The sequence below is a fragment of the Myotis myotis genome, unplaced genomic scaffold (genome assembly GCF_014108235.1).
Source record: "Myotis myotis isolate mMyoMyo1 unplaced genomic scaffold, mMyoMyo1.p scaffold_m19_p_26, whole genome shotgun sequence".
In the NCBI taxonomy this organism is placed as follows: Eukaryota; Metazoa; Chordata; class Mammalia; order Chiroptera; family Vespertilionidae; genus Myotis; species Myotis myotis.
In genome coordinates this window covers 130470-158412 of record NW_023416331.1, presented here as the reverse complement: position 1 = coordinate 158412, position 27943 = coordinate 130470, and the positions used below count along the sequence as shown (strand labels likewise).

At 44.9% G+C, this 27943-nt stretch overlaps 2 protein-coding genes across 2 annotated transcripts in view; both read right to left on the bottom strand.

The window, feature by feature from the left end:
- LOC118679478 (butyrophilin subfamily 1 member A1-like) overlaps positions 1-19255 on the bottom strand; it is a 74039-nt gene extending 54784 nt beyond the window's left edge. Inside the window, exons 1-2 of the mRNA XM_036356258.1 lie at positions 19099-19255; positions 11103-11293 (exon numbers count right to left, since the gene is read on the bottom strand). Coding sequence (XP_036212151.1) covers positions 11103-11205 — 103 coding nt within the window. The 5' untranslated portion in view covers positions 11206-11293; positions 19099-19255. The remainder of the gene's footprint in view (positions 1-11102; positions 11294-19098) is intronic.
- Positions 19256-27083: 7828 nt separating this feature from the next.
- On the bottom strand, positions 27084-27479 carry LOC118679592 (nucleoredoxin-like protein 2). The gene has a single exon (XM_036356517.1). The coding sequence runs from the start codon at positions 27387-27389 to the stop codon at positions 27084-27086; it is 306 nt and encodes a 101-aa protein (XP_036212410.1). The 5' UTR covers positions 27390-27479.
- Positions 27480-27943: the final 464 nt, after the last annotated feature.

Sequence of the window (27943 nt, the reverse complement as noted above, 5' to 3'; positions counted from 1 at the left end):
CTAACTGCTCCCCTGACTGCGTGATCATCCCTAACTGCTCTCCCCTGCTAGAATGATTGTCCCTAACTGCCTCTGCCTCGGCCTTAACCACCATGGCTTTGTCCAGAAGGACGTCTGGAAGGATGTCTAGAGACATCTGGTCTAGTTAGCATATTACCCTTTTATTAGTATAGATAATGAACTCACAGAAAGAATAACTGAAAAACAATCCCATTTACCATTGCACCAAAAAAATTAAAATACCTAGGAATAAACTTCACTAAGGAAGTAAAAGTCCTGTACTCCAAAACCTATAGGATGTTGAAAAAAGAGATAGAGGAAGACATAACCAAACAGGAGAATATACCATGTTTATGGCTTGGTAAAATCAATACCATTAAAATGCCCATACTACCCAAAGCAATCTATAGATTCAATGCAGTCCCTATTAAAATACCAATGGCATATTTCACAGAATTAAAACAAACTTTCCAAACATTCATATGAAATAAACAAAGACCCCGAATAGCTGCAGCAATTCTGAGAAAGAAGAACAAAGTTGCAGGGATCACAATACCAGATATCCAGCCAAATTACAAAGCCACTGTTCTCAAAACTGCCTGGTACTTGCACATGAACAGACATATTGACAAATGGAACAGAACAGAGAACTCAGAGACTGGCCTAAGTCATTATGCTCAATTAATATTTGACAAAGGAGGCAAGACCATACAATGGAGTCAAAACAATCTGTTAAACATATGGTGTTGTAAAATTGGACAGATACATGCAAAAAAATGAAACAACTTACACCACACACAAAAATAAACTCAAAGTGGATAAAGGACTTAAATGTAAGATGGGAAACCATAAAAATCTTAGAAGAGTGCATAGGCAGCAAAATATCAGACATATGTCGTAGCTATATCTTTAACAATATACCATAAATCCTAGGGCAATGGAAACTTAGGAGAAAATACACAAGTGGGACTGCATCAAAATAAAAAGCTTACGCACAGCAAAAGAAACCATCAACAAAACGACAAGAAAGCCTACTGCATGGGAGAAAATATTTGCCAATATTATCTCTGATAAGGGTTTAATCTCCAAAATTCACAGGGAACTCATACAATTTAACAAAAGGAAGATAAACAGTTGAATCAAAGAATGGGCAAAGGACCTAAATAGACATGTTTTGAAAGAGGACATTCAGAAAGCCAAGAGACATATGAAAACATGCTCAAAGTCACTAATCATCTGAGAGATGCAAATTGAAATGAATGACTATCATCAACAAATTGACAAACAACAAGTGCTGGTGAGGATGTGGAGAAAAAGGAACCCTCGTGCACTGCTGGTGGGAATGCACACTGGTGCAGCCACTGTGGAGAACAGTATGGAGTTTCCTCAACAAGTTAAAAATGGAACTTCCATTTGACCCAGTGATCCCACCTCTAGGAATATATCCCAAGAAAACAGAAGCACCAATCAGAAAGTATACATACACCCCTATGTTCATAGTAGTTCAGTTTACAATAGCTAAGATTTGGAAACAGCCTAAGTGCCCATCAGGTGATGAGTGTATTAGAAAACTGTGCTACATCTACACAATGGAATATCACACTCTTGTAAAGAAGGAGGAGCTCTTACCATTTGCAACAGCAGAGATGGACCAGGAGAACATTATGCTAAGCAAAATAAGCCAGTTGGAGAAAGATAAATATCACATGATCTCATTCATTTGAAGAATATAATGAACAACATAAACTGATGAGCAAAATAGATCCAGAGACATAGAAACATCAAACAGATCATCCAACTTCAGAGGGAAAGCAGGGGAAAGGAGGCAGTATGAGATTAACCAAAGGACTTGCATGCATGTATATAAGCATAACCCATGGGCATAGACAATAGGGGGGTGAGGGCATGTGGTGGAGAGTAGGAACAGCTGTGGATAGGTCAATGGGGATGGGGAAAAGGAGACATATTTAATACTGTAACTATAAAGAATTTTAAAAAGGAAAAATAAAGAATATACTGTGTTTATTGATTGGTAGAATCAGTATCATTAAAATGTACATACTAACCAAATAAATCTACAAATTCAATGCAATCCTTATTTAAATACCAACAGCATATTTCTCACATCTATAACAAATACTCCAAAAATTTATATGGAACCAAATAAGACTCTGAGGGGCTGCTGCAATCTTGAGTAAGAACAAAGTTGGAGGAATCAACTTATATTGCAAAGCCACTGTACTCAAAACACAAGGGCAGACATATATAGTAATGGAACAGAACAGAGAACCCAGATATTGATCCAAGCCATTAGGCTAAATTAATATTTCACAAAGGTGGCAAGAACATACAATGGAGTCAAGACAATTTCTTCAATAAATGGTGCTGTGAATATTGGACGCATACATGCAAAAAGAAAAAAATGAAACTAGACCACCAACTTACACCATACACAAGAATAAACTCAAAATGGATAAAATATTTAAATGTAAGTTGGGAAACCATAAAAATCCTAGAAGAAACCATAGGCAGAAAAATCTCAGACATCTCTCACAGCAATATGTTCACAGATACATCTCCCAGGGCTAAGGAAACTGAGAAAATAAACATACGGGAGCATACAAAAATAAAAAGCTTTTGTACAACAAAAGAAACCATCAATAAAATGAAAGGGAGCCCACTGCATGGGAGGACATACTTGGCAATGACAGATCTGATAAAGCATTAATATCCAAAACATATAAGAAACTAATTCAAATTAACAAAAGGAAAAGAAGCAATCCAATTAAAAAATGGGCAAAGGACCTGAATAGACACTTCTCCAGAGTGGACATGTCAATGGTCCAGAGACATGTGAAAAAATGGCCCAAGTCACTAAACATCAGGGAGATGCAAATTAAAATGACAATGAGATATCACCTCATACCTGTCAGAATGGCTACCATCAACAAATCAACAAATGATAAGTGCTGATGAGGATGTGGAGAAAGGGAACCCTAGAGCACTGCTGGTGGGAATGCAGACTGGTGCAGCCATATGGAAAACAGTATGGAGTTTCCTCAAAAAACTAAATATGGAACTGCCATTTGACCCAGTGACCCCACTTCTAGGAATATATCCTAAAAAACCTGAAACCGCAATCAGAAAGAATGTATGCACTTCTATGTTCATAGCAGCACAATTTACGTTAGCTAATTCTGGAAACAGCCCAAATGCCCATCAGTAGACTAGTGGATAAAAAAAAAGCTGTGGTACATTTATAACATGGAATACTATACAGTGGTAAAAAAGAAGGATCTCTTACTCTTTGAGACAGCATGGAGGGACCTGGAGAGTATCATGCTAAGTGAAATGAGTCAGTCAGTCAAAGACAAGTATCACATGATCTCACTCATATGTGGAACTAAGTAATAAAATAAATTGATGAGCGGAGTGGATTTAGAGACATGGAAGCATGGAACAGAGTGTGGACTCTCAGAGGGAGGGTGGGTGGAAGGTAATTAACCAAAGACCTTGTATGAATATAGGCATAATCCATGCACACAGACAATGGGGTGGTGAAGGCCTGGGGTGGGTGGTGGGGGTAGGTTGAGGGTGTCAATTGGGGGGAAAAGTGACATATTCAGTGCTTTCAACAATAAAGATTTAAAAAATTAAATAATAAAGTCCTGAGGCCTAAGGCACAACTTAGCCAGTCATCTAACAAATACGGGTTTGGTTTTAACAAAAGGAAGTAGGGCCATCGGGGAAGATATGGTCAAGCCTATTCCTTCCCCTTTCCCTGTACCTTAATACATAACAGGATTTTGTAGATTATGGATTCCAGGGTATGGGGAGATTACTAGTCCCTTATATCACACTAGAGGCCCAGCACACAAAATCGTGCGGGTAGGGTCCCTAGGCCAAGCCTGTGATCAGGGCCATCTTCTGCCTGTTCACCAGTCCCCAGGCTGAACACTGCCAGCACCCACTTTCCCACCAGCCTGAGCCCCTGAGCAGCCAGGGATGACCTGTGGGTCCGACCAGCCTGACAGCCAGCCCGGTCGTCCTGCCACCTACCCCAGGTCGCCCGTTCACCATCACTGATCCATTGGAGCCTGCAGGTCAGGGGGAGAGACCAAGAGGTCAGTCATTCAGCCCACTTGCCAGTCCCCAGTCCTGCCCCACCACCACTCACCACCCCGCCCACCACCTCTCGTGGGCCGGGGAGTGGAGGTACCGAGAGATGGTCAATGCACCTCATGGTGACTGGTCGAGTGGTCATTCTGGTTGTTACGCTTATGGTCCCTGTCCTTTTATTATATAGGATGATTAAAGAAGCTCATAAAGGGAACTTAACTTTGCTGGAGTGGGAGCCAGCAGCTGAATTGGCTTTTAAGCAACTCAAGCAGGGCCTCCTTCAGGCTTCAGCCCTGAGCCTTCCCACCAGCCCGTATTTCTATCGATATGTAACGGAAAGGGGAGACATCGCCCTGGTGGTCTTGACTCAGGCCCCATCAGTGGGATACCTGAGAAAGAATTAGATATCATAGCTAAGGGCTGGCCATCCTGCATCTAAGCTGTAGTGGCAGTAGCCCTGCTGGGAACCAGCAGCCACTAAGTTAACCTTGGGGAGAGATTTAATTGTCTATATCCCTCATAATGTAGCCACTCTGTTAGCCTTTAAGGGAGGACTTTGGCTTTCACACAGCTGCCTTCTCAAATATCAGGCACTCTTGTCAGAGGGACCAGCTGTCCAGTTAAAAACTTGACCCATTCTTAATCCAGCCACTTTCCTCCCAGAAGACGGTGAAGGCATTAGTCATGACTGTGAAGATTATACTTCAGATTTATGCAGCTAAAGAGGACCTGAGAGAAACCCCCTTAGATATTCCTGTCCTGGCCAGGTTTCAGCAGAGTTTTCAACAGCTTGCTGAAGCCTGCACCAAGGAAATTGGCAAATCTCTCTTTTCCCTTGGAGATTTAGTACTGTTAAAGCCTCTCCCTTCTCTTCCATTCACCCTCAGCCCACTTTGGGAAGGGCCATATACAGTAATCCTGTCTACACTCACTGCAGTCAAGGTCAGTGGGATTGACTCCTGGATTCACCACTCGAGAGTGAAAGCTTGGACACCAGATACGGCTGAGGAGGGGGAAGACCAGGAAGAACATCCAATGACACCAGATCAGTCACCAGTATTCCCGTGAGCCCCTGGAGGACCTGAAACTCCTCTCTGGAGAGCCCCAGCGTACCCCATAGACTTCAGATAAGTAATGATTGAACACAGCCTTTAGAAGGAAACACTGTTCTGGGTGATTAACGTCCCTAACACTCCAGACAGGATTTGGTCTGACTTACACACTTATAGATTTTGGGGGATTGTGTACTTTTAATTTGTACACCTGGAGCAGGGGAATCACACTACTCCATGATCCAACTTTAAAATTCTTCTAACAATGGTTCCATTGCACTTAAATATTTTGCTTTTTCTTTTCCTCACAACCTATAGTGCTCATGGATATTTCCACCCTATGGCCCCAGCTCCATTATTTATGGCCAAGGTGGGAAATTATTTTAATTGCTGGGTTTGTCCCAAAGAGTACAATCAAACACACCCTGACCAATTCCCATTGGTGGCTCTTCCCTTGTCCCTGGAACATACAGCTCAAACATGGATCCTGGCAGGGCTTGAAATGGAGAAGTGCCTCCCACACTCCAAGAGAAGGGAAGAGGCATCCAGTATGTCAGAGTCACCCGCTGTCCACCAGTGAGCAAGAATACACACTCACACATAGGGTAGGGGCAATATCTGCAATAATGGGCAATACTTCTATTTGCTTTAAGTCATGTGATTCAAGAGGACGCTTATGGGGATGGGTTTCCTGGGAGAATTGCAATCACACCATAGTCTTTACAATTTTTTTTTCTTTGAATTATCTCTAGCTCATCTGATATGCCAAATGCCACCGTTTGGGGAAGCTTTTTCTGGTAGCCTCAGGGAGGTATTCATTTCTATGAGAGACACAATGTCTCATGGGAATACCCAAATAAGTGGGTCAAGGATCTGAAACAAACTGACTAGTCCAGCAGGTTATTCTTCATTACTTTGTGGGATCACAGGGCCTGTGATGATACCCAACTTTTGCAATCAATCACAATTGTTAACCCATCCTAGCAATATTTTATAAAAAATACTTAGAAGCACCATATGTAGTCTCTCTCCCAAACATCTAGCCTGTGAGACTACCCAGTTTATTGGAAATACAGCTTATGATCCAAGCTAGCTGGGAGTTTATTACCTTTTCCCTAACGACTCCCACCTCATGTCCTCTGGTTTAACTACTCCACTTTTTTTCCTTTTGACCTATTTGGGGAGCCCTCTCTCATAGGAACTGGATTTTATTTCCTGTTTGGTGAATGGCTATATCTTACATTTCCCAGGAATTGGTGGGGCTTATGTACCATTGTAGCAGCAGTCCCATTGGTGACATTTCTTTCTTTTTTTAAAAAAAAAAATATTTTATTAATTTTTTACAGAGAGGAAGGGAGAGGGACAGAGAGTTAGAAATATCTATGAGAGAGAAACATGGTCAGCTGCCTCCTGTACATCCCCCAGTAGGTACATGCCCTTGACCGGAATTGAACCTGGGACCCTTCAGTCCACAGGTGGATGCTCTATCCACTGAGCCAAGCTGGTTAGGGTGACATTTCTTAAAACCACAGAAATGATATCATCAAGCAGCTTTTCTAATTTGGGATCCTTACTTGAACAGTCATTAACAACTTTTTCAAGGAAAAAGAGAGAGATAGTGTCCTCCCCACACCCCTGGCCTCACTTCAGGATTTGAAGATTGGGGTTGGGTCAAACACACCCATGACAACCCCCTTCTCCAGAGACCAGCCCTTGGTCATTCCATTATGCCAGGTTTACTTTGGTTTGCTGCGATTCCCCTGCTTGAAAGGTCTGTCCTTAACCTTACCCTCTTAAACTACCAGTTTTTTTTATTTATTTTTTTATTTTTATTTTTTATTTTTTTTAATTTTATGAAATCTTTATTGTTCAGATTATTACATTTGTTTCTCTTTTTTCCCCCTATAACTCCCCTCCTCCCAGTTCCCACCCCACCCTCCGCCCTCAATCCCAACCTACTGTCTTCATCCATTGGTGCACGATTTTTGTCCAGTCTCTTCCCGCATCCCCCACACCCCTTTTCCCCCCAAGAATAGTGAGTCCATTCCCTTTCTATGTCCCTGATTCTATTATAATCACCAGTTCATTCTGTTCATCAGATTATTTATTCACTTGATTCTTAGATTCACTTGTTGATAGATGCATATTTGTTGTTCATAATTAGTATCTTTACCTTTTTCTTCTTCCTCTTCTTAAAGGATACCTTTCAGCATTTCATATAATACTGGTTTGGTGGTGATGAACTCCTTTAGCTTTTCCTTATCTGTGAAGCTCTTTATCTGGCCTTCAATTCTGAATGATAGCTTTGCTGGATAAAGTAATCTTGGTTGTAGGTTCTTGGTATTCATCACTTTGAATATTTCTTGCCACTCCCTTCTGGCCTGCAAAGTTTCTGTTGAGAAATCAGCTGACAAGCGTATGGCTATTCCCTTGTAGGTAACTGAGTTTCTTTCTCTTGCTGCATTTAAGATTCTCTTTTTGTCTTTTGCTCTTGGTATTTTAATTATGATGTGTCTTGGTGTGGTCCTCTTTGGATTCCTTTTGTTTGGGGTTCTCTGCGCTTCCTGGACTTGTAAGTCTATTTCTTTGACCAGGTAGGGGAAGTTTTCTGTCATTATTTCTTCAAATAGGTTTTCAATATCTTGCTCTCTCTCATCTTCTGGCACCCCTATAATTCTGATGTTGGTACTCTTGAAGCTGTCCCAGAGGCTCCTTACACTATCTTCGTATTTTCGGATTCTTTTTTCATTTTGCTTTTCCAGTTGGGTGTTTTTTGCTTCTTCGCATTTCAGATCTTTGCCTTGATTCCTGTGCTCCTCTGGTCTGCTGTTGGGAGTCTGTATAATATTCGTTATTTCAGTCAGTGTATGCTTAATTTCTAGTTGGTTCTTTATCATAACATCGAGGGTCTCATTAGATTTGTTGAGGATCTCAATAACTTTATTGGCGGCTTCTAGACAGTTCTTGAGAGACCTTAAAAGTGTGGTTCTGAACTCAATATCCTCCATTGACAGTTTAGTCCTATTTCTTTGTCTCCGCATTTTTTATGCTTTCTTGGTGCACCCCCTAGTGGTCTTTGTGCACAGTCTTGTTGTAGTTAAGCCTTGATTGTTGTATTTAATACTAGGGGGATTTGACCTCCAGGCCAACTGGCTGTGAGAATCAGCTGTGTCTGCAGTGGGAAAACTTCTGTCCTCTAGGGAGGTGCTAATCTAGCCTTTGCATGAGGCTATCTGGCAAATGGCTCTGTGCAGGGCTTGGGCGGGGCAGGTGGGTTGCACGGGATCCACAGAACGGGTGGAGGGAGCAGTTATTGCTGCTCTCAGTCCCATCCCCAGAGGCTCTGCCTCTCAGAGTCCCAGCAACTGCTGCAAACCTCGGAGAGAAAGCTGCCCTCGTGTTCCGACCAATGCCAGACAGTCCTGCTTCTCCCGTTTGAGTCTGGGTCCCTAGAGACTCTCCCAGAACTGGAGCTCAGAATCTGAGACTCCCTCCCGATTGAAAACGACAACTACACCCTCAGCTACCAGCCCACTCCGGCGTACCTCCGCACCTTTATATTTTCCGCACTGTGCCTCCTCTGAGTCTCGTATGCTGTTCTCTTTCCTTCTAGTTGAAGAATTTCCCCTCAGCCAGTCTTCCTGTGGTTCTGGGCGATGTCCGTTCCGTCTTTTAGTTGTATTTTGAAGTGGTTTTTCGAGGCAGCTAACTCCGGTGTTTACCTATGCCACCATCTTGGTTTCTCCTTAAACTACCAGTTTTGGAAGGCTGTGGTAGGGGCAATTGAAGCCCAATAGGAATCATTAAGCCCCTTAGCATCTGTGGTCCTTCAGAATCAACAGGTCCTAAACATACTAATAGCAGAAGTAGGAGGGACATGTGCTCTGATAAATGAGACTTGCTTTATGTGGATTAACACATCATCACAAGTAGAGTAAAAGTCTTAATATTATAAAGAAAAATGTCAAGCTCACTGATGATCTAAAGGCATAAGCAGAATCAGGTCCTTGTTGGCTGAAATAGAAGATCAAATCAAATTTGGAAGACAAGGTAGAAATAAATACAAAATTAAAGCAGCAAATAGAAAAAATAATAAAAAAGCAGGAAGATAGCCTAAGGGAGCTCTGGGACAACATAAAAAGTAACAACATACAGGTCATAGGAATACCAGAAGGAAAAGAATGCAAGCAATGAGCAGAGAACCTGTTTGAAGATATAATGACAGAAAACTTCCCCAACCTGGTGACAGAAAATGTCACACAAGTTCTGGAGACACAGAGAGTCTCAATCAAGGTAAACCCAAAGAGACCCACACCTAGACACATCAGACTTAAATGGAGAATATTAAAGACAAAGAAAGAGTCTTAAAAACAGCAAGAGAGAAAGAAAATTACCTACAAATGAGATTTCATTAGAATGTCAGCTGACTCCTCAATAGAAACACTTCAGAAGGGAGTGGCATAAAGTACTCAAAGTAATGAAAAGGAAGAGAATAAATTCAAGACTACTGTATCCAGTAAAATTATCATTTAAAATTGAAGGTGAAATAAAAAAAAACTTTCTAGGAAAAAGAAGTTAAAGTAATACATTATCCCTAAACCAGTAATGCAAGAAATGTTAATGGACTGCTTTAAGGAGAAGAAAAGGAGAGAGAGAGAGAGAGAGAGAGAGAGAGAGAGAGAGAGAGAAAGAAAGAGAGAGAGAATCATAGGCATAAAGAAAATAAAATTGGCAATAAATAAATACCCTTCAATAATAACCTTAAATGTAAATGGATGAAGTGCCCCAGGCAAAAGACATAGGGTGACTGAATGGATAAGAAAACATAACCCATATATATGCTGTCTACAAGAGACCCAACTCAGAACAAAAGATACACATAGACTTAAAGTGAAAGAATGGGAAAAAATTATTCCACGTAAATGGAAAGAAAAAAAAAATGCTGGTGTAACAATACTCATAGGAGTCAAAATAGACTTCAAAATGAAGGCCATCACAAGAGACAAAAAAGGCCACTATATAATAGAAAATGGAATGATTCAATAAGAAAATATAACCCTTGTAAACATATATGTACCCAATACAGGAGCAACCAAATATAAAAAAGAAACTCTTCATGGACTTTAAGGGAGAGACAAAACAGCTTCTCCTCAGTACCTTCTTGCACATGTGATCTTTCCTGTGCAGGATGCCCCAGTGAGTGAGACAACATTCCCCCCTGTGGGTGCATGCACTTTAGGCACAATCATTCTTCATCATCACAATCATAAGAAGGATCTTTCGCAGCTGAACTGTTTAAAGCTCATACAGATTAGTTCTAACTCTGCCTAATTAATCCATTCAGACATCTCATAAAAATTGATAGTCCATTATGTATTTGAAAGCAAAACAGCCACTACATCTTGCAAAGGTTTCCTTCCCATAACCTAAACATCTTCCATATATTTAATCATTTTTCCTGAATTAGAGTTTGGGCATCCTGCAGATTCTGGAGATTATACCTTACAAATGTTGATTCCCAGAGTTAATACAGATTTGCTGTGCGCAGTGAATTGCTGGGTATAAGAAAGAGATTATAAGATCATTTCTGTGGAAATTACTATCTTTACAGACACACTAAAACATGGTCTAAAATTGTTCTTGGCTCTATTCACAAGTTCAGTGCCCAAAATATCCAACTCTAACACTTCACTCAATTTTTTAAATAAGCATTTTACGAGAGAGAGAAGAGAGAGAGAGAGAGAGAGAGAGAGAGAGAGAGAGAGAGAGAGAGAGAGAGATCCATTTACTTTCCACACATGTATGCATTCATTGGTAGATTTTGTGTGTGCCCTGATCAGGGATCAAACCTAAAAGCTTGGTGTACCAAGAGAAATTTCCCACCAACTGAGTCACCTGGCCAATACTCACTTCACTCATTTTTAAACTTACCTCTTTCTTTGGGATTCTCAGAAGTTACTTGATAAAACAAAGTTGTCAGCATGACCACCATGATTAGAAGGGTAGCTAACTTTTTCTTGCGTAACTTAGTCATTATGATGTAAAATGTGGAAAACAGAATCTTGAGAAGTTTTTTGCTGACTCCCACTTTGAAGAAAATAGTGTTTTTCTTCTCTTCTTTCCTGTAAGAAAACAGGAGAGTAAACACCCAGATCAGTTTTCCTCAGAAGTGATGCCCACCTCTGTCTGGGACACGGGAAGATGCTGCCAGGGCTTGGTCTGCAATGGGGAATTGAGAACTGCATTGGGGCAGGAGGAGCTGCTCTCCTGGCTCAGGTGTGGGCTTTGGGCAAGGTGACCTCACCTGGCAGCACCAGCCCATGGCAGTGAGAGAAGCCCTGTCTGATCCCAGGCCTGCTCTCATCCTCATCTTTCTTCCTGAAGGAGGTATAAGAATCTGGAAATAATAGGGAAGATTTCAGATCTTTAGAAGGTTTGTCTGAATGAATTCTTCCATGGGTTTTGAGTGAGTGATTGAAATCAAGAATGGGGTGCAGGGTGTTCTCATCTAACAGGAAATAAATGTCCCTCATGGAAGGAGAACTGAGGAATGTAGGGATGATAGAAGGACAAAGAAGGGATCCAGAACCAATAGTAATTGAGCCAGGCAAGTTGTCAGGATCAGACTAAGATTACAGCCTCATATTTCAGATTGGAGAGGTGTTAGGTTTGATCAAGCCATTGAATTGATACCCCTCCCATGGGAACTGGCTTTTCAGGTCATTTCACTGTGGACATTCCCTTTGCTGAGACCACATTTCACTTGAGGTGACCACATTCCATTATCTCCCCACCGGGTATGCATAAAGAAGTCTCCACCCAGAAAAAGCCCGCCAAAAGTCCTTTAAAAGCCACTGACTCCCGTCACTGGGTGCTGGAGCCATCCAGGCTCAGCCACCTGGTGTGGGGATGATTGAATAGATTCGTAATCCCCCACCATTCTGGTCTCCTGTGTTCCTCCTTCAGCGAACACACATTTGGTGCTGGAAACCTGGGAGGGTTCCAGGAAGATAGGGACCCCAGCCTGGGTCCAGACAGAGGTGTGGAAGGGAAGGCCACTGGAAATCAGACTGCAGTCTGGTCTCTCCGGGTCAGACCTCAGCCAGGCCAGCAAGGCTGCCCTCTGGATCCAGTTTAGAGCTCCCAGACCTCCTGGGACTGGCCACCGAAGAAGCTGCCTAGGCCCTGACAGGGCCCCCACAGACTTACATCACCAGGACAGAGACTCAGGTAACGACTGTGGTGGCTCCTTTTTAATTGACACTGGGCCCACTTATCCTGCCCTCTCCAAATTCTTTGGGACCCTTGTCCACTCCTCTGGATTAGTCTCACAGCCACTAGCCACCGCACCTCTACACTACACCTTACTCAATACCCCCATTCACACTTTTCTCATTCTACCTCGGTGCCCGGCCAGGGCTACTATGCATTCCCTCATAAAACCCAGTTGTTCCAAACCACAGTCACCTACCTCAGTTTCACTCTCTCACCCCACAAGTCAGAGCCATTCATTGGACTGTAAATGCCATATCTCCTCCATGACTGTCCCCTTCTATGAACAAGAAATTTTCTCCTTCCTCAGGCTCACTGGGTTCTCTTGCCTCCAGGTTCACAATTTTAGTCTTCTTGCAAAGCTCCTCTATGACATGACATGGCGAAGGGACCCCCTCACTGAGCCTTTACATCCCAAAACCAACATTCTCTCCTCTTTAATGCTCTGAAAACTGCTCTGACTTCAGCACCTTCTCACCTCCCCCCTGCAGCTCCCCTATTCCACCCTTCCCACAGGACAACTTTCTTTACTGCACATGCTTTCTTAACATCTAGCTGTTATCAGAAGCTGAGCTTATTATCTCCCAAACCTTAGCATGCTATCTCTAAGGAAAAAATCCGGCCGTTTTGAATCCAAGCGGCTAGAGGCCTGGGAACAGGCTGCAGGGCCTGCTCCCTCCTCCCCCTGCCTTCCTCCAGCCTCATAGAGCTATTCATAATGTTCCAAAGTCTTTATTGGAAATCTTGTCCACTTCTCACCACACTGAGCAACTTAGATTATTGGGACCCTTGTCCACTCATCAGTCTCCATTATGGGAGTTGATGGATTAGTCTCACAGCCATTAGCCACTGCACTTAAAGTCTAAATACTTAAAGTCATTGAGGCATTGCTGGGTTAAATGATAAGCATTTAAATATTTTAAAATAGCACACTGAAACATTGATTACTAGACACGTTTTAATTCGCCCGCTCTTAGTTTTTATTACAGAAGGTCTCTTATACTTTACTAGAGGCCCGGTGCACAAAAATTTGCACCGGGTCTGTGCCCTCTCGCAGTCTGGGACCCCTCGGGAGATAACGACCTGCTGGCTTAGGCCTGCTCCCGGGTGGCAGAGGGCAGGCCCAATCCCTAGGTGCAGACCCTGGTCTGGCTCAGAGCAGGGCTGATTGGGGAGTTGGGGCACTGCCCCCTGTCATGCACAGAGCAGGGAGATTGGGAGGTTGTGATGCCACCCTCAGTCACACTCACGGTTGGGCCGATTGGGGGGTTGGGGCACCACCCCCTGTCACACTCAAGGCAGGGTCGATGGGGAGCTTGCGGCGCCACCCCCTGTCACTCACAGAGCAGGGCCCATCAGGGGGATTGGGGCTCTGTACCCTGTCACGCACAGAGCAGGGCCGATCAGGGGGTTGGGGCACCACCACTCTCACACTCAGGGCAGGGCCGATGGGGAGGTTATGGCTCTACTCAGTCACACACAGAGCAGGGCCTGTGTGTGTGTGTGTGTGTGGGGGGGGGGGGGTTGGGGAGCTCCCCTGTATCAGGCACAGAGCAGGACTGATCAGGGGGTTGGGGCGCTTTCCCCTGTCACGAACAGAGCAGGGTGGATAGGGAGGTGTGGCCCCGGCCCCTGCCACACACAGAGCCGCAGGGCGATCAGGGGGTTTGGGCACTGTCCCCTGTCACGCTGATCCCGGTGCTGGGAGGCCTCATGGCTCCGCTGATCCCGGTGCTGGGCAGCATATTACCCTTTTACTATATAGGATAGAGGCCTGGTGCATGGGTGGGGCCAGCTGGTTTGCTCTGAAGGGTGTCCTGGATCAGGGTGGGGGTCCCCACTGGGGTGCCTGGCCAGCCTGGGTGAGGGGATGATGGCTGTTTGCAGCTGGTCACACACCCTTCAGGGTAGGGGTCCCCACTGGGGTGCCTGGCCAGTCTGGGTGAGGGGCTGAGGGCTGTTTTCAGGCTGGGGGTGACTGAAGCTCCCAACTGCTCCTTTTTTTCTTTTTATTCTGGGCCAGCTTTAGCTTTGAGGCTTGGCTCCAGCTCTTAGGCCTCCGAGGCTAAAAGTAGGTTTCTGGCCTTTGCTTACAATGTTGCAAATCTGCTGGCTGAAGTCCAGTGGTTTTGTTACAGTTTCTTAAACTGCAGGCTCAGAGGCCTGCAACTGCAGGCGGGGAACGTTGGTTTCCTCCGTCACTGAGGCAAGCAAGCCTCATGTTAGTTTCAATCTGCCTGGCTGCCGGCCACCATCTTGGCTGACAGTTAATTTGCATATCTCGCTGATTAGCCAATGAAAAGGGTAGCGGTAGTACGCCAATTACCATGTTTCTCTTTTATTAGTGTAGATTGAATGTATATTTTCTTGAAAGTAAGAGTGTGCTTAAAGTGTGTTGATAAATGTCAATCTAAGAAATGTTGGCTGTTTACTTTTTGGTGATCATTGAAAAATTAAGGTTTCTAAGAGTGAAGAATTCTAATACATTTTAAAGAAAAAAGAAAGAGGGAGGAGGAACCAAGATGGCGGCATGGCTAAACACCGGAGTTTGCTGCCTCGCACAACCACTTCAAAAATACAACTAAAAGACGGAACGGACATCACCCAGAACCACAGGAAGGCTGGCTGAGGGGAAATTCTACAACTAGAAGGAAAGAGAAAAGCATACCGAGACTCAGAGGAGGCGCAGTGCGGAAGTCAAATACTAAGGTGCGGAGGTGTGCGCAGAGCAGACTGGCAGCTGAGGGTGTGGTTGTCTGTTTCAATCCGGAGGGAGTCTCAGACTCTGAGCTCCAGATCTGGGCGAGTCTCTGAGGACCCAGACTCAAACGGGAGAAGCGGGACTGTCTGGCATCGGTCGGAACTCGAGGGCAGCTTTCTCTCCGAGGTTTGCAGCAGTTGCTGGGACTCTGAGAGGCAGAACCCCTGGGGAAGGGACTGAGAGCAGCCATAACTGCTCGCTCCACTGGCCCTGTAGATCCCCTGAGACCTGCCCCGCCCAAGCCCTGCACAGAGGCATTTGCCGGATAGCCTCAGGCAAAGGCTAGATTAGCACCTCCCTTGAGAACAGAAGTTCTCCCACTGCAGACACAGCTGATTCTCACAGCCAGTTGGCCTGGAGGTCAAATCCCCCCCAGTATTACCTATGATAATCAAGGCTTAACTACAACAAGACTGCGCACAAAGACCACTAGGGGGTGCACCAAGAAAGCATAAAAAATGCGGAAACAAAGAAACAGGACACAAATATCAGAAATGGAGGATATAGAACTCAAAACCACACTTTTAAGGTCTTTCAATAATTTTCTAGAAACTGCCAATAAACTTAATGAGATCTCCAAGAAATCTAATGAGACCCTCGATGTTGTGATAAAGAACCAACTAGAAATTACGCATACACTGACTGAAATAACGAATATTATACAGACTCCCAACAGCAGACCAGAGGAGCGCAAGAATCAAGTCAAAGATTTGAAATGCGAAGAAGCAAAAAACACCCAACCGGAAAAGCAAAATGAAAAAAGAATCCAAAAATACGAAGATAGTGTAAGGAGCCTCTGGGTCAGCTTCAAGCGTACCAACATCAGAATTATAGGGGTGCCAAAAGATGAGAGAGAGCAAGATATTGAAAACCTATTTGAAGAAATAATGACAGAAAACTTCCCCTACCTGGTGAAAGAAATAGACTTACAAGTCTAGGAAGTGCAGAGAACCCCAAACAAAACGAATCCAAAGAGGACCACACCAAGACACATCATAATTAAAATGCCAAGAGCAAAAGACAAAGACAGAATCTTTAGGGAATACCCATATGACTATCAACTGATTTCTCAACAGAAACTTTGCAGGCCAGAAGGGAGTGGCAAGAAATATTCAAAGTGATGAATACCAAGAACCTACTACCAAGATTACTTTATCCAGCAAAGCTATCATTCAGAATTGAAGGTCAGATAACGAGCTTCACAGATAAGGAAAAACTAAAGGAGTTCATCACCACCAAACCAGTATTATATGAAATGCTGAAAGGTATCCTTTAAGAAGAGGAAGAAGAAGGTAAAGATACTAATTATGAACAACAAATATGCATCTATCAACAAGTGAATCTAAGAATCAAGTGAATAAATAATCTGATGAACAAAATGAACTGGTGATTATAATAGAATCAGGGACATAGAAAGGGAATGGACTGACTATTCTTGGGAGGGAAAGGGGTGTGGGGGATGCGGGAAGAGACTGGACAAAAATCGTGCACCTATGGATGAAGACAGTGGGTTGGGATTGAGGGCGGAGGGTGGGGTGGGAACTGGGAGGAGGGGAGTTATAGGAGGAAAAAGAGAAACAAATGTAATAATCTGAACAATAAAGATTTAATTTAAAAAAAAGAAAAGAAAAAAGAAAGAGCAGGTCTGTACAAATTGCTGAAGGTACTTAATGGAAGGTCTGAAGCATGGTTATGCAATTTTGAAGGACATAGAAAGAAGGTTTGAAGGCTAATTTGAAAGTGTGAAATTTGTGAAGGTTGAGTATGTAATGAAAAGGAAAAGAGAAATGTTGAAAGGAAAAAATTAGTTCTAAAGTTAACTATTTACAAGAATTGTAAAAGGGCCATTTTACTCTGAGCAAGAAAGCCTGAGGCTTCAGCCCCTAAGCTCGGCAGGACAAGGTTGCTGAGTAGTTCTTAAGCTAAAGCAGAATATGCAGCAGCAGAATTTTAAGACAGGAGCACACATAGTGCCTCAGACCCACTCCCAGCCTGCTCTTCAGATTGGCTTGTGGGGAGGGGGTGGCATCTGTACTTCATGGGTCACATGTATAGGTTTGCTTACTTTGCTTTTAAATAAAGGAGCATACTTTAGTTACTTGGTAAGTTAGCTTTTCACAATATAATCAAGATCTCATATAAACTCATTCATATGGGAAGCCAATATTTTTTTTAGAATATATATATATATTTTTTATTTTTTACAGAGAGGAAGGGAGAGGGATAGAGAGTTAGAAACATTGATGAGAGAGCAACATCCATCAGCTGCCTCCTGCACACTCCCTACTGGGGATGTGCCCACAACCAAGGTACATGCCTTTGACCGGAATTCAACCTGGGACCCTCGAGTCCACAGGCCGTAGCTCTATCCACTGAGCCAAACCGGTTAGGGCAGAAGCCAATATTTTATGAGCAAATGATTCTAGTAAAGTCCAAAGTAAAGTTTGCATACATATGCAAATGAGCAGTAGCCAAAAAGAATGCTGTTTAGAAGTAAATTTAAGCTTAAAAAGAAGGAATTTAAAAATCTCTTCCGCTACTGTTTACAGAATAAACTAAAAGTTATTATTCAAGCATTAAATCTCACCACTAATGAGACACTGTAAGTAAAAAGAAAGTTACTTTTACTTGAGGTGTATGCATTGCAATATTGACAAGCATGTCTCTCTCCTACCTGTTTTTCTGGGCAGCAACCAAGATGATTGCTCAGTTTGAAAGAAAGTAAAAGTCTTTAATATAACAATTTAAGGTTTAAAAGTAAAAACAGCAAGGGGCAAAACTGGGAAAACAAGGACCTCATCCCCAGGGTAACCTCCAGATAATCCCTCTCCTAATGACCCTGGGCATCACAGCAGGGGTGGGTCTGCCATTGGTAGCTTAGCCACTGCTCTACCTATTGTCAAATCCTGTTTCAGGACCTGCAAAACCCTGTGGGTGCCCAGCAAGGGGCAAAACTGGGCAAACAAGAACCTCACCCCCAGAGTAACCTATTCTCCCCTTTCATATCACTAGTGAGGCAACTGAGACCCCTAATCTCCCTCCTAAGGTAACATCTAGGTGTCAGTTGTATTTCAGCTCCAGACTCAGAAAAGCAGCCAAACTCGACCAGTGACTCTGTGGCAGCCTCAGGACCAGCGTTTACCTCCCAACTCACTCAGCAGAAGTGCCTTTGAGAAGGCACCAACCAGTCTCTTGGGAAATCATGCTGCTGCCCCCCTCGACCAGCCCACCACTGTCAAAGTCCATCCCCTGTGATCTTGCTGTCCTGGCTCAGCAGGAAGTAGGTACAGAAGATATGACCTTGGTCCCTAGTCATAAAACAAAAAGGCTGGAATGTTGGCTTTGATTGAGCAGTTGAATTGATACCCCTCCCCCAGGAACTGGCTTTTCAGGTCATTTTCCATTCATCACATTTCACTTGTGACCACATTCCATTACCTCCCCTCTGGGTCTGCATAAAGAAGTCTCCTCCCAGAAAACACCCACCAAGAACCCTTTAAAATCTGCTGACTCCTGTCACTGGCTGCTGGAGCCATCCAGGCTCAGCCACCTGATGTGTGGATGATCGAATTAATTTGTAATCCCTCACCATTCTGGCCTCCTGCTTTCCTCCTTTGGTGACCTAACAAGAGGATTACAGCTTTTCAAAAGAATTCTTAAGGTTTTCTAGGGAGATAAATAAATTAGAGCAAAAAAAGGCAAATCACGAGCATAAAAGATGCTAAATTTAAGACATTTTCCTAGATTCTTTGTTATTTCTACTGACCCTTCCCAGAGTCTTCATAAACACACACACACACACACACACACACACACACACACACACACACACACAGAGACAGACCCCCCAGCACTGCTCTTTATCCCATGATAAAAATTTCATCTTAAACTTACCTGGATGAACCATTAATAGAAAAATATCAGTTTCTCAGGCTAAATCTGACATATTTCTTCTCTGGGACACTGAAGCTTGGCACCGGGAGTGGAGGCTTCAGTCAGACCTGGTTGTCTTCCTCCCTGTGCCGTGACCAGCAGCGTGGAGAGAAGCACAGGAAAGGGGACTCTAGACTGCACTTTGTTCCTCTTCGTTCATGTGATGGTGATAAATGTTAGGTTAGGTGGCTCAGGAGGCGGCGCAAGAAATAGAGTCCAGTGAATCAGAAAAGAAAGGAAAGGAAAAGGTTTATTCTGCTGCAGGGGATGGGCCGGGGGGGGGGTGGGGTGGGGGGAGGGTATGTGGATTAAGGGAGAAGAAGCCTGTATCTGTGTCTGGCACCTTGATCTGTGAGAAATTCCAGGGAAGTCCATTATCTTGTCATGTCTGCATGTATCCATCCTGGGCCCTCTCCGACCTAACAATAAAGACCTCTCATGACTGTAAAGCCAGGTGTTCAATCTGCATATTATTTATCTGCTGATATGAAAACACACATCTCTGAAGAATGGCTGCCCTTCTGCCTGCTTCTATTTCTTTTCCTTTCATTTTCAAGATGACAGTATATAGTAGAGATTTAAGTGAAACATTCTCATACCAACTTCCCAGATTTATGTATTTATCTTGTTCAGAGTTTGGGATGTGTACAGGCTACTCCACAGTGTTTTATCATCCAGACTGATTGGTCCTATAGTTTATGGAAAATATAGCCAGAGTACTGAGGGGAGCTGAGGTTTGCTTTTACATCTCCAGCCCCACGTTTGCAGTCTGTCCGTGCAAAACCTAACGCAGACACTCACAGTCTTGGAGAGCGGGCTTTCTCCTGGACACGCTGTGCACGGAGTGCCCACAGAGCCGAACGGGAACTTTAATGGTGGCTCTAGGTGAGAGCACAGGGGACACCCACACTGATGTGCTGTGAGGTCATTTGCACTCAGTTTTATCTCCGACACAGGAGATGAACTAAATCCTAGGGAAATAACCTGGGTTTACCAGAGCTCTCCTGATCGATCTCCTGATGCCATGGATTTGGTGTCTGATTGAGGCCGCAACTGGCCGTCATTTCTCTTGGTCCCCTACACAGATGCCAGCATCATGCACTTCTTTGGTCTTAAAGAAGTTTGTTTCATGTTTGAGAATACCTGACAGGAGCCTCATTCTCAGGTTGGAAATTTGGATGACTTAGGGAGAAAAGTTACAAACCCACCCCCTCTTCCCATCCACCAGATTTAAGAAAACATGGGACCCTAACTGGTTTGGCTCAGTGGATAGAGTGTCAGCCTGCAGACTGAAGGGCCTCAGGTTTGATTCTGGTCAAGGGCATGTACCTTGGTTGCAGGCACAACCCCAGCGGGAGGTGTGCAGGAGGCAGCTGATCAATGTTTCTCTCATCGATGTTTCTAACTCTCTATCCCTCTCCCTTCCTCTCTGTAAAAAATCAATAAAATATCTTTTTTTAAAAAAGAAAGCACGGGTACAGATACTCTGCAGGTGAAAAATGCAGAACTGTATGTTTGGAGGCTTTTATTTTGCATTAATGGGCAAGATTAAGAACAGAATTGAAAGATCTTGCATGCAAAAGGAAATCAGAAGGGGAAGTTGCTCCCCAAACTTCTTTACTGCTGTGGGGAATTTCAGGGACTTGAAGGAAATTACGGCCTTCAGCTGCACAGACAGCAGGATGCCCAGGTGCTGTTTTCCACTACTCTGAGCCCATGAGCCTAAAAATTGCTAATAAGTCTTACTACCGGCCAAATTGCCAGCTCCATGACTAATATAAAAAATATAAATAATAAATAAAATAAGCCAAAAAGTAACAACCATTAAAAGGACGAGGCATTTCTACCAAGTAAACCGGCTGTAATTGAAGCTGCTCAGGTGGGAGCCTTGGCCATTCCTAACTGAAGGAGTGGGGGTTGGATTCCCTGCCATGAACCTTTATGGAGGCTGAAACAGGGTCAGTAATGAGAAAGGCATTTCTGGAGTTCCTTCACTGTACATCCTGACCTTGCCTGGAAAAGACAATGGCGTCAGATTCCCGAATTTGAGCCTGAGCCTCACTCAGATGCATCAATTCTCTGGGCAGCTTTCCTTGAATTGCAGTTGTTGGCACCTGCTGAGTTATATTTTCTTTTGAGACAATGAGTTTGCATTTGTGTTGCCTTCAGTGTGGACTCCGTGGTCCCATCTGTTGGTGCCAGACCTGCAGTTGAGTCCTCACACCTCTCAGTGGGGCAGGAGATGTACCCTGAGATCTCCGGGTACATCTGTTTCTTATAAAACCTATTTCCAACAGTAGAATTAAATCCACATCCAATCAGGAAGCCATGAATTGTCTCTTGTAATTCTCAGAGAGCACTGCCTTGATGGCAAGCTTGTTTGAAATGTGTGAGTTTATACTGTTCACACAGTGTGAGACAGGGGGAAAACCTGGTAAATGCATTTTGAACAAATGAGGAGTTGAACACATGAATTGCTTGTCCCCTTATACTTATTGTTTATATCATTCTATTGTCACCTATATTTTCAAAGTAATTCATAATAATCCATGCATCTTCATTTCCCAAAGTTTGCTAATTTTTCATCTCCATTTGCTCTCCGTGAATTCTCTGCTGAGGATAATAAGGAGCCTGTCTCCTGTTCTCTCACTTTTCCCTCCCTTCCTGATATATTGTTGCTCTTGAACATATTGCTTTAAATAATGTGAAAAAAGTTCATGTGAATGTTTTTATTATCTTGAAAAGAATTATCATAGCAATAAATTTTCCACAACCAATAACTTAGTAAAGATATATGGTTATAAATTGGTTAACCTTTGATATTTAGTCCATGGGTTGAGTAGTCAGAGATATTGTTTTAAATATTGGCTGAGCAATTTGTTGCAGACACTTTTTACGTGTTTTAGTGTTGAAAATTGAGAAAATCTTTTAAGGTTTATAAAAATATAGATGAAATATTAGTACATTTCAGAGATGAAAATGGCACACAAGTAAAATTAGAGAAAAGGAGACTTGAAAAGAATCTAACAAATGAATAAGCAGGTCTGAGGGACTTTCAGAAAGACAGAAGAGCATATATTTGGGGAGAGCCGACACAAAGTTGGGAGATGATTTTGGCATTGATGTGTATAACATTGGCCTTTGTTAATAACTGAACAGAAAATGGGCGACTCTGGGCTCAGTCTGGGGTTGTGACAATTAGACACAAACGTCATGGGATATGGCAGTATGTGAGCTCCCCTCTCAAAAAAGCCAAATGGTGACAAACCCAGACCATAATGAGAGGCTAAATCGCAACTGGAACAATTTCTACAGTCTACCTGCACAAAAATTTCCACGGTTCCTCACACTCTTTCATCATCCCAGACACTCAGAGATGTCCCTCTTCTCCAGACCCGCTGCTCTCAGGATGTCGCTCCCAGGTTTTAGGGATTTGGTCTCCAGAGGCAATCACTCTCCAGAGGTAACAACCTATATAAATTGGGACATAATCAGTATATAACATTCTGTGTGCAGATTAGTCATCATAACTGCAGCCCGAGTGAGCATGCTAACCCCAGGTGTGATGGTGTTCTGCCTCGCAGGCCTTCTCCACCAAGCGTGCTCTGTGCTGGCTTCAATCCTGGGCTCAGATGTCACCTCTGTTCTTCCCCAGCCACAAGCGCTGCAGGTGCCACCTTTCCCGTACCTTCTGTCTCTCACTCTCTGCTCTCCTTTCTACATAAGCATATGTGTTGTTAGCTCCCATTTTTAAACAGAGCACAATTAACAAATAATTGAGAAGAGGCACAAACTAAATTTCTTCCTTTATTCTCTACTAGATTCTGCCCTAACTTTCGTCCCTTTAAGCCAGTGTGTCTTTGGAAGTGTGGTGCCCCCAGCCTCTTCACCTACCTAATATCCATTCTCACTCCCACCCCCACGTCTGCTGAAAGTGCCTCAGCCAATTCCTTCATGTTCCACTCCCACATTTTTTAGCCTTGAACTTCCACAGGATTGACATACACGGTCATTAAGTTTATGCCACTCTTGTCTTGTTAGATTTCCCAGAAAGAGTGCACTTTTCAGCCTCTGTGGGTCTCCATGGGCCAATCACAGGGTCTTTCTCTTCAGCCCAGTCCTTACTCTCCTCCCCACACCTCACGTCCCTTGACCTGGGCCTGCAAGCTTGCTCTTTACTTCTCTCACCATGTGATTTACACTGTTAATATTATCCAGTCTCCTGACTGCAGTGATCACCTATGTGAATGTATTAGGCTTTGCTGCTGAGGTTTTGAGAGCTATATTAACTTCCTCCAGCAGGTCTCCTCATGGTCATCTTACTTGTAGCTCAAATTCGGCACATGCAAAGCATGGTCTCTCCTCCAAGTTCTCCTGTGGCTGTCATCCCGTTCTCAGAGAATGTCAAGTCTTCCACTCATATGCTATTTCACACTTTCCATTCTTACTGATCATGATTATGTCAAGGAAGCATTTTAATAACAGGAAAATTTTATTTTTACTTTTAAAAATTACAATAGACTAACATTTTTATTGTAATTTCAGAGTGTTGTTGCTGGGAATATGAGTAGCTTTGTTTGTTATTTTAATCCTATCTACTCAATCTGATATTGCCACAGTCATAAAAGTGCAAATACTCATTTTCTTACATGTTTAAAATACTGCTATGTTGGAAAACATGTTTCAAAGCTGGCAAATATGTATTGTTGATGGCCCTTTCTTTCCAGGAATATTTTTTCCCCAAGCACCTGAAAACTTTAGAAAGTTTACTCTGTCCCCCTCTTCTCCCTGCCCTTGCTTGCTAGCCTCCTTCACTGCCCTACAGTTAGCTAGTAAATGCCCCTTGGGAAAATATAACCTTGAGTTTGGGAGCCTCTAGTTTCTAACTCATTGTTCCACATTCAGCTGTCCACTGCTCTGTGGTTGTACTGTTCCCACGGTCATCCCTCCGCTGGGGCCCTGCCCCTTGCCCTAGTCAGAGGGGGTGGGGGTGTGATCGTGCTAATGAATCAGCTCATCTAGTTCATCAAGTCAATATTTCTTCCTTAGATTTTTTACTTCTTTAAATATATGATTCTTTTTCAATTCAGTTATTTTTTAAGTTGTTGGATCATGAGTACTATCCTGCTGTTAGCCAACACGTTCAACTTTAAAATACAAGTTAATTATGAAGAATGGTTTTTTCTTCCTTGTTTCCTATCTTTTTATTATGAAATATATTGAGGTAACATTGGTTAATAGGATTACATATGTTTCAAGTCTACATTTCTATGATACAAGATCTGTATATTGCATGGTGTGTCCACAACACAAAGTCAAATCATCTCCCATCAACTCCTTCCCTCTGGCAACCCACACTGCTATGTGTGACTATGAGTTGCAGTTTTATATCTCAACTAGTGGCCCAGTGCATGAAATCGTGCAGGGGGGGAGTGTCCCTCAGTCCAGCCAGCACACTCTCCAATCTGGGACCCCTCAGGGGATGTCCCACTGCTGGATTAGGCCTGATCAGGTCTAAACTAGCAATCGGACATCCCTCTTACAGTCCGGGACTACTGGCTCCTAACCGCTCCCCTGACTGCCTCCCTGAGCTCCCCTAACCACTCTACCTGCTGGCCTACTTGCCCGCAACTGCGCCCCCGCCAGCCTGCTCACCCCCAATTGCCCCCCGACCACCCTGATCACCCCCAAGTGTACCCACGACTGTGCCCACTACCAGTCTGTTTGCCCCTACTGTCCTCCCCTGCCACCTGATGACCCTCAACTGCCCTCTCCTCCTGGCCTGATCGCCCCTGACCACCTCTGCCTTGGCCCCGCCACCATGGCTTTGTCCAGAAGGACATCTGGAAGGTCTCCCAGAAGGTCTCCTGGTCTAATTAGCATATTACTCTTTTATTCGTATAGGTATTAGTGAGATAATATGATGCTTAGCTTTTTCTGCCTGACTTATTTCACTAGCACGATATTCTCAAGGCCCACCCATGTTGTCCACCCATGTTTCATCTTTTCCTATGGCTGAGTAGTATTCCATTGTGTATGTGTACCACATTTTCTTCATCCAACCCTCTATCAAAGGACACTTTGGTTGTCTCCATGTATTAGCCACTGTGAATAATGTTGCAATGAACATGGGGTGCATATTTCTTTGCTAAAACATGTTTCCAAGATTTCTGTGCAGATACCCAGGATGGGGATTGCTATATCATATGGTAAGCCTATTGTTGAATTTTTGAGGATCTGCCAGACTGTTTTCCAGAGTGGTTGTACCAGTCTATATTCCCACAAGCAGTGAAGGTGGGTTCCCTTATTTTCACAAACATTCCAAAACTAGTTATGACTTGTCTTGTTAATAGTAGCCATTCTAACAGGTGTCAAGTGGTATCTCATTGTAGGTCTGATTTGCATTTCCCTAATGACTAGTGAGGTTGAACATCTTTTCATATAGCTATTGGTCATTTGCATGTCTTCTTGGGAGAGGTATCTGTTCAGGTCCTCTGACCATTTTTTTTTTATCTTTAAATTCTTTATTAGTTAAGGTATTACAAATGTGTCCTCATCCCCCCATTAACCCCTATCCTCCCCCCCACTCATGTTCTCATCCCCCTGTTGTCCATGTCCCTTGTTTTGGTTTATATGCATGCATACAAGTCCGTTGGTTGATCTCTTCCCCTGACCCCCACCCTCCCCTACTTTCCCTCTGAGGATTAATAATCTGATCGCTGTTTCTCTGTCTTTGGATCTGTCCCTGTTCATCAGTCTATGTTGTTCTCTATATTCCACAAATGAGTGAGATCATGTGGTATTTATCTTTCTCTGACTGGCTTATTTCAGTTAGCATAATGTTCTCCAGTTCCATCCATGCTGTTGCAAAAGGCAAGAGTTCCTTCTTTATTTACCACAGTGTAGTATTCCATTGTGTAGATGTACCACATTTTTCTTTTTTTTTTGTTTTTTTGTTGGAGAAAGAATCACACTTCCAGGGGACTTGCAAAGGTAGCTTCCATTTTTAATTGCCCAGAAGGAATGTCCTTTGAGGACAATTAATTTGGGAGGGTTCATGCCGCAGGGAAACCATAATCCCCAGAGAAATGCACAGGTGCTCTGTAAACAAAGCCCAGAAACCTCCCGTGCGTCCGCCGAGGGCCCGGGTAATGCCCTCCGTGAAGCCGATTTAACCCAGGCCTGGAGCTTACACCACAGGGACCGCCAAGATGCCCACGCGAGGGCCCGAGCCACGTTCCCTCTGCCAACCCACCCTCAAGTCCTCCCTCCCCCTCCTCCCTCTTCCCGCAAGCCCCCACCCCGACCCCACCCCCTCTGCGGAGCCCGTGCGCAGCCAGGGGAGAACTACGGCCAATTTCTAGTTGATTCACAAACTCTGAAACCCAGCAAAGCTGAGCGTCCGCGCCGTCACGTCTCTAAACAAGTACGCGAGATGCTTCAGGGCAGGCGTTTGTGTCACCCTGACCGCCGCCTCCGCGGTGCCGGCACCCGGTCCCACAGCTGGTGCAGGGCCGCGCTGGCGGCGAGGACATGTCAGCCACGCGCAGCGAAAATGAACCCGGGCTCTCCCCTCCCGGGCTCCGAGCCCGGCCCCGCACCGCTGGCCTGGGCAGCCACCCGTCGGCTCCGGTTCGGACAGAGCGCCTTCCCGAGTCCCCTCCCTTCACACTCAGTCTCCCCGTGCGGAGGGGCTCCGCGCCCCGCAGCGCCCCGCAGCTCGGAGAAAGGCAGGCTCTGCAGCCGGAGCGTCCGGACTCCGGGAGCGACCGCCCGGTCCCCGAACCGCTCCAGCCTCCCTGGGAACCTGCGCCAAACGACTTGGACCCAGGCCGGGGCTCCTGGCTGCAGGGACAGGAGGGCGGGGCGCGGGGGGAGCGGGGGGCGTGCAGGGGACGCGGGGGACGCGGGGGGCGCGGGGCGCCGGCGAACCCCGCCCGGCACACTCACTGCCGGTAGGGGTCGTGGAAGGGGAGCGCCAGCCAGGCGCCGGGCAGCTGCCGCAGGAACCCTTCCATCTCCGGGGCGCTGCCGTCGGTGGACACGAGGACCACGGCCAGGGGCGCGGGCGGGCGCGCCTGCTCCACCAGCTCCGCGTAGAAGTCGCAGAGCAGCGGCGTGAAGTCGCGGCTGGGCGCGCAGCGGCCCGACGCGAAGTACAGCGCCACCACCTTGTTCTGCAGCGCCGCCTCGGCCTCCACCCAGGCGCCGCCGGGGGCCAGCAGGCGCCGCCCGCCCAGCACGTCCACCATGGCTGGCGCGGAGGGCGCGGGCGGCGCGGCGCGCAGGGGGACGGTCGCTTGCGGCGGGTGGTCGCCTCTTTTCTCCCCGCTCCGTGCGGTGACGGCGCAAGACCCTCCCGGGCATCAACACCGGCCTCGGCCGGCGACTGGGCAGCAGCTTCCGCACGGGGGAGGAGGCGGGGAAATGCAGACGCCTGCGGCTCCCGCGGCCACCGCAGCAGCTCCGAGCCGCGCCGCCGGCAGCGAGCGGCCCGCTAAGCCCTAGCCGATGTACCACATTTTTCTAATCCACTCATCTGCTGATGGGCACTTAGGCTGTTTCCAAATCTTAGCTATGGTGAATTGTGCTGCTATGAACATAGGGGTGCATATATCCTTTCTGATTGTTGTTTCTGGCTTCTTGGGATATATTCTTAGAAGTGAGATCACTGGGTCAAATGGGAGTTCCATTTTTAGTTTTTTGAGAAAGCTCCATACTGTTCTCTACAGTGGCTTCACCAGGCTGCATTCCCACCAGCAGTGCAGAAGGGTTCCTTTTTCTCCACATCCTCTCCAACACTTGT